The 10,674-nt window shown below is 42.7% G+C and overlaps 1 protein-coding gene across 1 annotated transcript; it reads left to right on the top strand.

The window, feature by feature from the left end:
* Window positions 1–1,148: 1,148 nt before the first annotated feature.
* LOC146578197 (uncharacterized) lies at window positions 1,149–9,452 on the top strand. The gene is made up of 7 exons (XM_085268634.1): window positions 1,149–1,287; window positions 3,119–3,479; window positions 3,584–3,669; window positions 4,054–4,377; window positions 5,111–5,443; window positions 7,776–8,105; window positions 8,273–9,452. The coding sequence occupies exons 1-7, from the start codon at window positions 1,251–1,253 to the stop codon at window positions 8,743–8,745; spliced, it is 1,944 nt and encodes a 647-aa protein (XP_085124760.1). The 5' UTR covers window positions 1,149–1,250; the 3' UTR covers window positions 8,746–9,452.
* The last annotated feature ends 1,222 nt before the right edge of the window (window positions 9,453–10,674 follow it).

Genomic DNA, 10,674 nt, shown 5'->3' with positions numbered 1-10,674 from the left:
AGTACAATCATCCAGCGATGAGAGGATCTGTGTTCCAGCCTCAAATAGTGCTCCAGGTGATGACAGCTGATTGTTGACAGGTGTGTGGGCCAAGGGCGGGAGCCCACGGTGAGCTCCGCCCAGGCAGAGAGAGAGAAAACCAATCACCACATGTAGCCTTGTGGGGCCGGCCGGGCAGGCACGGAGACCATGACACTACCTGTACATTTTAGGGTCCTTCTTAAAGTTCTCTATTTGTTTTTAAATCTCTTATAGCCTGCCCCCACCTCTCTGAGATGCAACAGCCATATACACCTTCCCACTCCCTTAGTAAGCATTAATTTGCTTTGGCTGTAGCAGCTCCAAAGTTGTGGAACGATCTGCCCTTGCACATTAGGCAGGCTTCTTCTCTTTCTGAGTTTTAAACTCTTCTTAAAACACATTTTTTTGCTGGCATGTACAGCATTTTGTGAACCCTAGTTTTATTTTAAAGGGCTTTATAAATAAAGATGGTATCATGCAGTATGGTAAAGTTAAATTAACACCTATAATTCACAGTTAAATAACAGTGGCCATTATGAAGTGTTACCCAGTTCCTTTCTGTTACTGAATGAACTCCTACTGGTCACCATCAGCCTTTGCTGTGTTTGATTTGAGTATCACTCCCTCTGGTGGGCTGTACAGGTATTACATGTGAATGGCAGTAGATTTTTTGTTGTTGTTTTTGCTGTTTTCTTCAGTTTTGTAACTAGAATTTAAATCTATCCTATAATATTTATGATTAAAAGTTACATTTAAAGAGAAGTGAAAATAAAGATCAATCCCAGCTGTGCTTAGATGCACTTAGATGGTGGGGAAATAGTTAAAAGAGAGTGGGAATCAACAGATCCAAAACTGGAAACATTTAATTTTAGTGTTTCATGTTGAAAAAGTGTCATGATTAAAGTTATGCATAACAGATTAAAATCACAGATTTGAAGCAGGAAGTTTTTAAATGTGCAAATAGGTTATTTAGGTTTTTACTCTAATGAATGCTTCTTTCATTCAAACAGTTTCTTCTTTACTGGCTGAGGCTTTTGTGAACACTCCTCCTCCTCCTGCTTTTAAAAAAGTGTTTCCTCTTCCTGAATGAAAGCAATCCACAGGTGTGATGTGTGACATGGAGAGCAGCCAGAAAACACCTTTGGCTTCTTGGCAGGATTATTTAATCTCGTAGTCGGTTCAGGTTGAAGATTAACTTTGTAGATGTCTACTCTCTGTATAGCAACAACATGAAGATTTTGGATTTGTTTGTGATCCTCCTGTACGGTAAGAAAAGTTTCCTTTAGACTTATGACACACACACATATTTACACAAGCACACACACACTGGTTTTGCTTACAGAAACAGTCAGACAGGTTTGTGCATGTTGATCTGGAAGATAAGTTCTCAAATGCCGCAGGTTATTCTCGCATAGTTAAAGCCAAAAGAGAGAATTGTTTTTTGTTTTAGGACCAAGTGTATGTTTGCACCAGACTTTTACCATAAGAAGTATGTAAATGAGAAAAAAGTGAACTGTAGTCCTCTCATTTCTTTTAAAACAATGACGGGACTCAAACACAAACACACTGAAGCTGAAGTCCAGATGTAATCCAGGCCTGAGTTCTGAACAGTAAGACAGTCAGTGGGTAAAATATCACAGGCAAGGGGGAGAGATGACAGACAAAATATAAAAACAGCAAAGGTAAACACACACACACACACACACACACACACACACACACACACACACACACACACACACACACACACACACACACACACGGCATTATTATAGACAGGAGAAACGTCTTGGAAATAGTCTTTGAGCATGAAGAATCCACATCTGTCACTGGTGGGCAGATAAACTGAATCCGTTGATACAGCCATCCTTGGATGTGTATCTGAGGCAAATGATCAGACGGAGCAGGTGGTGGTCAACCTCCCGAGCAAACCACACCTCATCCAAAGTTTGGGCATGGAGGTGGTCACCACGTACAAGCTGCTGGGTCTTCACCTTAACGATAACCTGGACTGCTCAGAAAACACTCAAACTCGGCACCAGGACCAAAGTCGACTGTGCTGACAGGCTGAAGTCTGCAGGACATTACTGAGGATGTCTGCAATCTTTTATCCAGAGCTCTGCTGTGGAGGCGGCAGCAGAGAGAGGGGCAGGTAACGGCTAAATAGCCTGGTGAAGAGGGCCAGCTCTGTCCTGGACAGTCCCCTAGACCCCATAAAGGAGGTGGGTGGGCTATTATGCACAACATCTCTCATCCCTGCATGAGACTGTGGATGGAGACTGTGGATGGAGACTGTGGAAGGAGACTGTGGACGGAGACAGTGGACGGAGACAGTGGATGGAGACTGTGGATGGAGACTGTGGACGGAGACTGTGGATGGAGACTGTGGAAGGAGACTGTGGACGGAGACTGTGGACGGAGACTGTGGATGGAGACTGTGGAAGGAGACTGTGGACGGAGACTGTGGACGGAGACTGTGGACGGAGACAGTGGACGGAGACTGTGGATGGAGACTGTGGAAGGAGACAGTGGACGGAGACTGTGGACGGAGACTGTGGACGGAGACAGTGGACGGAGACTGTGGATGGAGACTGTGGACGGAGACAGTGGACGGAGACTGTGGACGGAGACAGTGGACGGAGACTGTGGATGGAGACTGTGGAAGGAGACAGTGGACGGAGACTGTGGACGGAGACTGTGGACGGAGACAGTGGACGGAGACTGTGGATGGAGACTGTGGAAGGAGACAGTGGACGGAGACAGTGGACGGAGACTGTGGACGGAGACTGTGGAAGGAGACAGTGGATGGAGACTGTGGATGGAGACTGTGGACGGAGACTGTGGACGGAGACTGTGGACGGAGCGCTATCACAGGTCCTTCATCCCGACAGAAGCCAGGCTGCAACATTATAAACAGGATAAACACTGTTTAGAAATATGTGTGTATAACTATCACTGCCTGCACTTTATGTGCACATAAAACATCTTGTGTTATTTTTCTGCACATAGCAACCATTTGCACAGAATCTTTTTATTATTTATTTTTTCTATTTTTATGTGGGATCAATAAGGTCTTTGTCTATGTCTGTGTCCTCAGTTTCCCAGTGTGCCTCAGGTGTGGAGGTAGTAGAGGGGGCGGAGTTTGTTCTCCTGCCCTGTGAGTTTCCTACTTTTGAAGAAAAAGAATCCACAGCTGTGTGGAGTCGCTATGACCTCAATCCCTCCACAGTGCACCTGCGTCGACGAGAAGGCGATGACCTCCAGAACCAAAATGAGCAGTTCAGCGGCCGAACATCCATGAATCCTGACGCTCTGGAAACCGGAGACCTCAGTCTCACTCTGAAAAAGCTTCAGCTGTCTGACAGCGGCAGCTACACCTGCACCGTCCGTATGTTTGGAGTAGAACTGGGTCAGTCAAGAGTGGAACTGCAGGTTCAGCGGGTCAAAGGTGGAGGTCAGTGCAAAGAGATTCAAAATCACATGTAGTGTCACAGAGTGTTAATCATTTTATGTTAACATCATGTAATGTTCATGTTTTCATTGTGTTATAAGTTCCCATCAGTGTCCCAGTGGCTCTGGGTGTCCTGGCTGTAGTTGCAGCTGTCATCGTGGGTGTTGGAGTTCACTTCAGAGGCTATTTTAAGAAAGGTATGTTGTGTGTGTGATGTGTTTGCATTGTGAATAATCTGAATCATCCCTAAACCTCAGATTTATTTTACTTGACTTGACTTGCAGTGTTTTTTCTTCTTCTTAATCTATTAGTTATGTTAATAGGTGGTTTTAATTGTCTCCTTTCTTTCAATAAAACACAAACCAGTGTATCCCCATGTTTCATGTTCTTAAAGAATCCTCCAGCGCATTTTGCAAAACAGGCTCCTCTCTCTCATTGAGGAGCCTGAGGACAAACGGCAGCTATTTGTCTAGAATACTAATTGAATTACTCTTTGCTCCCCTCACATACTTTACATGTCAAACATGGGGGCTTTGACAGACTGCGCGCACAAATCATTATTTGTTGTTCTTACTTCACAGTCTCACAGGTGGATGTGGATTCGGGGGTGGAGTCTGTTCAGCTGCCCTTTATAACCACAGTTTACCGACGTGAAGATGTAACTGTAGAGTGGACTGACAGCTCCAACAGGATAGTGCACGTGTTTAAAAACGGTTCTGACCACCTTGAAAAACAGCACTGGTTTTACAGAAATCGAACAATGATGAGGAAAAACCTGCAGATAGCTGTGGACCTCAGCCTGACTCTGAAATACCCGACAAACAGAGACGCACTCACCTACACCTGCACCGTCTACAGGGGGGAAAACATCCTAAAGAAGAAACAAGTGAAGCTCTACGTCAGAGGTGAGTGCTGTAGACAGAAGATGAAGATGTGAGTCATGAATTGAAGAGCTTGGTGACCACACTGATAATCTGTCCCTGAGGTGAACAGGACTTGATGAGTGAGCTACAGTAAGATCTATTAAGTTAGGTTTTTCAACCATTACTTTTTTATCAGCTCAAACTAAAGATGTGACACAAGTCCGAGAAATTGAGGAGTTTCAGAGAAATTTATGAAATGATTTAGAATGAAAATATTATAATGATTATGTTTTTGAGTCAATGTCAGCCTGAAAGCACCAGGATTTTGAGGATCAGATGTTTTCTTAAGGAAACTCACACGAGCTTCTTCTATTTCTTCTATTCCACATTAAACAACCTCATTAAAATGCTGCACGCTTTGTCTGGGCCTGCATAGCCCAGAATAATAGCTTATTTAACAAAAGTTCATAATAATCTACATGTAGAGAGAAAATTCAAAGGAAATATTAAGTAGGCAAGCTCACATGATGGTCTATTAACGTTTCCAGTTTGGGTGTAGTAAGTGAAGATAAAGACAGATGATAAATTTCTTCCCATAATTGATTTAGGACACCAAAGATAACACTGTGTCTGCTCAGTGGAGCAACAGGACAAATCCCAGGCTGCAGCCAGTCAAACATGTTTTCAGTGCAGATGTTTCACTTCATCCAAACAAAATGTTCTCAGTGCTGATGATGTTGTGTTCAGCTCATTGTGGTATTTTTTCTCCTTTCAGTCCCCCTGGTGGAGGTGGAGCAGGGGGTCGAGTCTGTACAGCTGCCCTGCAAAACCAAACTTCACCTGCTTAAAGGCAGTAAAGTGGAGTGGACCTGCATTTACATCCGGACCACAAAGGTCCACATGTATGAGAACGGCTCTGACCAGCTTGAAGAACAAGACCACTTTTACAGAGACCGAACGAAGATGAATGAAGACCTGCTGAAAACTGGAGACCTCAGTCTGACCCTGAGATACCCCACAGACAGAGACAACGAAGTCTACACCTGCACCGCCTACAGCAGCGAGGGAAACATCCTGCTGAAGAGAGAAGTGAGGCTTCGAGTCAAAGGTCAGAAATGAATTTAAGTCAGTTATTTATACAGCACCAAATCACAACAACAACTGCGTCAAGGCACTTTATATTATAAGGTAGTTCCTTCAATAATACAGAGAAAACAGAGAAAAACCCAACAATCATATGAGCCCACTGTGGGTAAGTGCTTTGGTGATAGTGGGAGGAAAAAATCCCTTTTAACAGGAAGAAACCTCCGTCAGAACCAGGACTGGGGCGGCCATTTCTGACCCATTCCAACAAAACTATGGCTGATAAACAGACGTGCTGTGGTAGAGAGGCAGAGGTTATTAATGACTAATTATTACATTCAGAGAGGTGTATTAGTGTATTAACACATCATCGCAATCACAATCAACACAATCATCATCTCGGCTCCTCTGACGACCTGTTTGCTGTTGCATGCTGCTGAAAGGCAGTGGGGAGAGGGGACACTCGGGCAGTGCATTTATCACGTATAATGTGTTTCCTGGATACACTGCTGCTTTTACAGCATTCAGAGATCGATGGCTCCGTGTCAGAGCTGGCTATGAACTTCAGACGGATCAGACTTTAACTTAACAAAAAAGTTATCAGTAGTTCTTTTCATCTTTCCTTATTACCCACACCTACATCCACTCTGTCAGGCCTAGGCTGCTCACTAGGGCTGGGTATCATCACTGATTTCTATAATCCCTTTGATTCCGATTCACGAGGTCCCGATTTGATTCAATTTAGCCTCAGACAGTCAGAAATATTATAATTCTGATCATTTATCAGCACCGATACATGTGAGACTTCATCACAATTGTGAGCATCACAGCTGATGTCTTTGTGTCAGAGTAACTGAGGATAAAACACAGAAAAACATGAAGGAGATTTTCCTGGTCTGGCGTTTTATAGCAGATAACCATAAAAATATTCTACAGTAGATCAAAAACTGTAGAAAACCATGAATCGACATATGAACATTACCTGATGCTGCTGAAGTGAAGCAGAGCAAAGTTGCAGAGGTTCTTGGAATTAATGATAACATTTATCAAATGTGAGTTGTAGTTTGGATCTTGTCTGTGAAGCTTCTCAGTGATCCAGGTCATCGTAGTCTAAGGAGTGTGGAAAGGAAAAACATCTGGACTTCTTTAAGTTGCTTGAAGACGTTTCACCTCTCATCTGAGAAGCTTCTTCAGTTCTAGGACCTAATTGGTCACACTCTAGGGACTCCCCGGCAGCCTACACCTATTGCAGCATAACTAAGGGAGGATTCAGGGTCACCTGGTCCAGCCCTAACTATGTGCTTTAGCAAAAAGGAAAGTTTGAAGCCTAATCTTAAAAGTAGAGATAGTGTCTGTCTCCTGAATCCAAACTGGAAGCTGGTTCCACAGAAGAGGGGCCTGAAAACTGAAGGCTCTGCCTCCCATTCTACTTTTAAATACTCTAGGAACAACAAGTAGGCCTGCAGAGCGAGAGCGAAGTGCTCTAATAGGGTGATATGGTACTACAAGGTCATTAAGATAAGATGGGGCCTGATTATTTAAGACCTTGTATGATTAGCATCCCACAGTGAAGTGCTCTGGGTAAACTGGTGTAAGATCCAATAAAGTCATTACTTGTCATCTTGTCATTATATGCTCCACTTTCTTGTAACTAGTTACCAAAATAGATTGTACTGATACAATACAATAGATACTTTATACACAAAATGAGTTGAGATCAGGAGTATCTGTACTTCATTGATTTGATTGATCACAATCTGTGTGTTACATGAACACACAGATTGTCGTTTTGGGTAAGTTTAAGGGTCCAAATATGTGTTTCACTCAATGATATACAGATGAATTTACCCTTTTTATGTAATCTTTCTTTTTTGGATTTTTTGTTAATAAATGGTAAATGGCCTGTATTTATATAGCGCTTTACTCAGTCCCTAAGGACCCGCTTTACATTACACTCAGTCATCCACCCATTCACACACACAGTCACACACTGGTGATGGCAGCTACAGTGTAGCCACAGCCACCCTGGGGCGCACTGACAGAGGCGAGGTGATAATTTGTCTCCCTTTATTAAAATTAAACTACCATAAAAAATTAGAGACTCGTTCTTTCTTTGTGAGCAGTCCCACTCAAATCCTACTAAAGTGGACTGAAGGCAACAATTCAAAAGAAATGAAGAACAACCAATAAAATACATTAATCCTGAATTAAATGAGTGTAGTATATTTCATCTTTAGGAAATCAACACAAGCAAAGACAAATATCATAGTTTGAGCTTAAAATTGAATATTAAAGTTCACTTTGGAATCATTGAATAAAACTGCTGCTGTGTCATGTTGTCTTTGTTGTCCTCTCAGTCTGTCAGGTGGACGGGGAGGAGGGGGCGGAGTCTGTCCAGCTGCCCTTCACAACCACAGAAAACCTGCCTGGAGATGCTGAAGTGGAGTGGTGGCGCTATGAACCTGAACCGCCGATGACTGTTCACAAATATCACGCCGGCTCTGACCAGCCTGACGCACGAGACCAGTTTTACAGAGAGCGAAACGAAATGAGAGACGACTCACTGAAAACTGGAGACCTCAGTCTGACCCTGAAACTCCCCACAGACAGAGACACTGGAAAGTACATCTGCAGAGTTGAGGGGAAAGGGATCAAGAGAAAGAAAACAGTTCTGCTGAGAGTGATGAGTCAGTGCAAATACCTATGAAATATTTCTTACAGTGTATTTGTTTAAAAAATGACAACAACAATAATTAAATGTAAATATCAGACTGCAGCATAAAGAAGCTTAATAAGGTGTTTTCTAGATTCACTGCTGTCTGTACAGCTCATGTTGTGTTTGTTGTCCTCTCAGACTGTCTGCTGGAGGTGGAGGAGGGGGCGGAGTCTGTCCAGCTGCCCTTCAAAACCACACAAAACCTGCCTGGAGATGCTACAGTGGTGTGGAAACGCATTGACCATGTACCATCAGTGTTGGTTCACATGTATAAGAACGGCTCTGACCAGCCTCACAAACAGCACCAGGTTTACAGAGACCGAACGAAGATGAATGAAGACCTGCTGAAAACTGGAGACCTCAGTCTGACCCTGAAACACCCCACAGAGAGAGACAGTGGAGAATACATCTGTAATGTCTGCAGCAAAGAAAAATGCATTTCAAGAGAGACCACAGTGCTACTAAAGGTCAAAGGTCAGTATGAAAATATAAGTTTGTCTCTTGTTGTCTGTCCCTGTCTGACTGTCTTGTCTCTGCAGGGAGAGTTCAGGTCCAGGATCAAACAGGGGACATCAGGAACAGAAGCAGCTCCATTGATCCGACTCCTCTGATGGCTGATCAATCAGTTTGATCTGTGCTTAGTTTAGGATCAGCTTTTAGTTCAAGTTAAAATTAAAGTCCCTTTCTCATGACTACACTTTAAGAAAGGGACTGGAGCACACCAGCCTGCGTGGCAGAGTTCCAAGACTTTTGGGAAAAAAAACCCTGGACTGATGAGTGTGTGTCATTACACACTGCATTTCAGAAAAGGAAGCTCATACCAACAGTAAAATATGGTGGTGATAGTCTGATAGTCTGAGGCTGTTTTGCTTCCTCGGGACCTGCAAGACTTGCCTCCCTAAATGGAACCATGAATTCGGCCCTCTTAAAGAAACAATTCTTTAGGAGACTATCTGGCCATCCGCTCTCATCTGACCTGAAGCGCACTTGGTTTCTGCAGCCGGATAATTATGCAAAACACCCAAATAAGTCAAAGTTCTTACCTGAATCTGATTTATATGCTGTGACATGACCTTAAAAAGGTGGTTCATGCTTGAAAACCCAGCAATGTGGCTAAATTACAACAATTCTGCAACAGTGAGTGGGCTGAAAATCCTCCACAGTGCTGTTAAAGATTTATTGCAGGTTGTTACAAATGCTTGGTTGCAGTTATTTATTAAATTCAGGGGCAATAGCTTTTTCTGACATGTTCATCTAGGTTTGGGTTTTTCCCCTTAATAATAAACACATTTATTTAGAAACTGCATTTTGTGTTTACTTCTGTTCTTTGGATAATATTGTAATTCAATTAATGTTTTATCACTCACCTTTGAAAGTTCAGGTCAGGGGTTAACGTGTGATAATGAGAAATAACAGAGAAAAACAAAAGGAAGGTGCAATGAGACAGGAAATCATGATTCATGGCAAATGAAATTTATCAATAATTGAAAGCCATCCTGACAGTTATTACAAATTAATATTAGCAGGTTCAGTCCCAACTGATAACCTATAAAGATCTGTGTCATTACCAAAGTGTCACAAAAGAAACATCTCATGATGGGTAAACCAGTGAGCTGTCTCAAAACCTTCACAACCGTATTGTTGCAAAACATACTGAAGGTATTGGTTCTAAACTACTGGAGGTTCTAGTGAGCACTGTTGGGTTCTTAATGCAGAGGTGGAAAGAACATCATTTCACCACATATAATAATGATCAGAAGAGTTGTTGAAGAGCCAAGGTGCTAGAGAAAAACCTGGAATCAGCAGGTATAATTGTTTCAAGAAGGCATGGCATGTAGGTCACCATCCATGGTGCCATTGCTGAAGAAAAAGCATGATGAAGAGCTTTTAAAGTTTGCTGAACATTTAGAGAAGCCAGTGAAATATGGTCTGGTCAGATGATCATATGATTGTTCGGTTTTTCTCTGTAGGGTCTACCTTACAATATAAAGGTGGTTGTTATTGTGATTGGTCGCTATATGAATAAAATTGACTGGAAATGAAAAGATGACATTTAGTCCTTGCCAAGCTCAATACAGGAAGGCTACACAGATAAAGGTCAGTAAAAATAGTGTTCAAGCTTGTGGTTTATTTTCCGGCTCTACATAAGAAATGCTTCAACCACGAGTGATGGCAGTTCACTGATCATCATTTATACATGTAAACTGGTTGTTTGTGTAAACGAACTGCTGCTACTGCTCTAATCCAGCTGAGCACTCAAGACTCAGCTATTCACACACTGCTTTCTAAGCACCTTTATCAAACACTCACGTTTGGATGGAGGCGTCAGAAGAAATTTGGGGTTCAGTATCTTGCCTAAGAATACTTCAGCATGCAGACAAGAAGACACATTTAGAAGACAACCCACTGCATCACATGAGCCTCAGTCAGTGTTCACAGTGCACAGAGAGATCCTGCTGGTTTGCTGTTTATGCATTACTAATGTAGATTTATTTTTGACATGCGTGTTTAAGGTTCGGTGCCCAAACTGACAGTGACTG

This window comes from Mchenga conophoros, linkage group LG3 (assembly GCF_057382185.1).
Source record: "Mchenga conophoros isolate Kocher_MC1m ecotype Shallow Benthic linkage group LG3, M_conophoros_male_GT1.1, whole genome shotgun sequence".
NCBI classification, from domain to species: domain Eukaryota; kingdom Metazoa; phylum Chordata; class Actinopteri; order Cichliformes; family Cichlidae; genus Mchenga; species Mchenga conophoros.
Note: the sequence above shows the minus strand (reverse complement) of the source record. Positions and strands in the feature narration are given on the sequence as shown.

Excerpts from the sequence above, each read along its gene's own strand:
- LOC146578197 (XM_085268634.1), top strand. The coding sequence starts at position 1,251 with ATGAAGATTTTGGATTTGTTTGTGATCCTCCTGTACG. Across the intron at positions 3,480-3,583 it reads CGGGTCAAAGGTGGAGGTCA|TGTCCCAGTGGCTCTGGGTG; the intron begins GTGCAAAGAGAT and ends AGTTCCCATCAG. Across the intron at positions 3,670-4,053 it reads CAGAGGCTATTTTAAGAAAG|TCTCACAGGTGGATGTGGAT; the intron begins GTATGTTGTGTG and ends CTTACTTCACAG.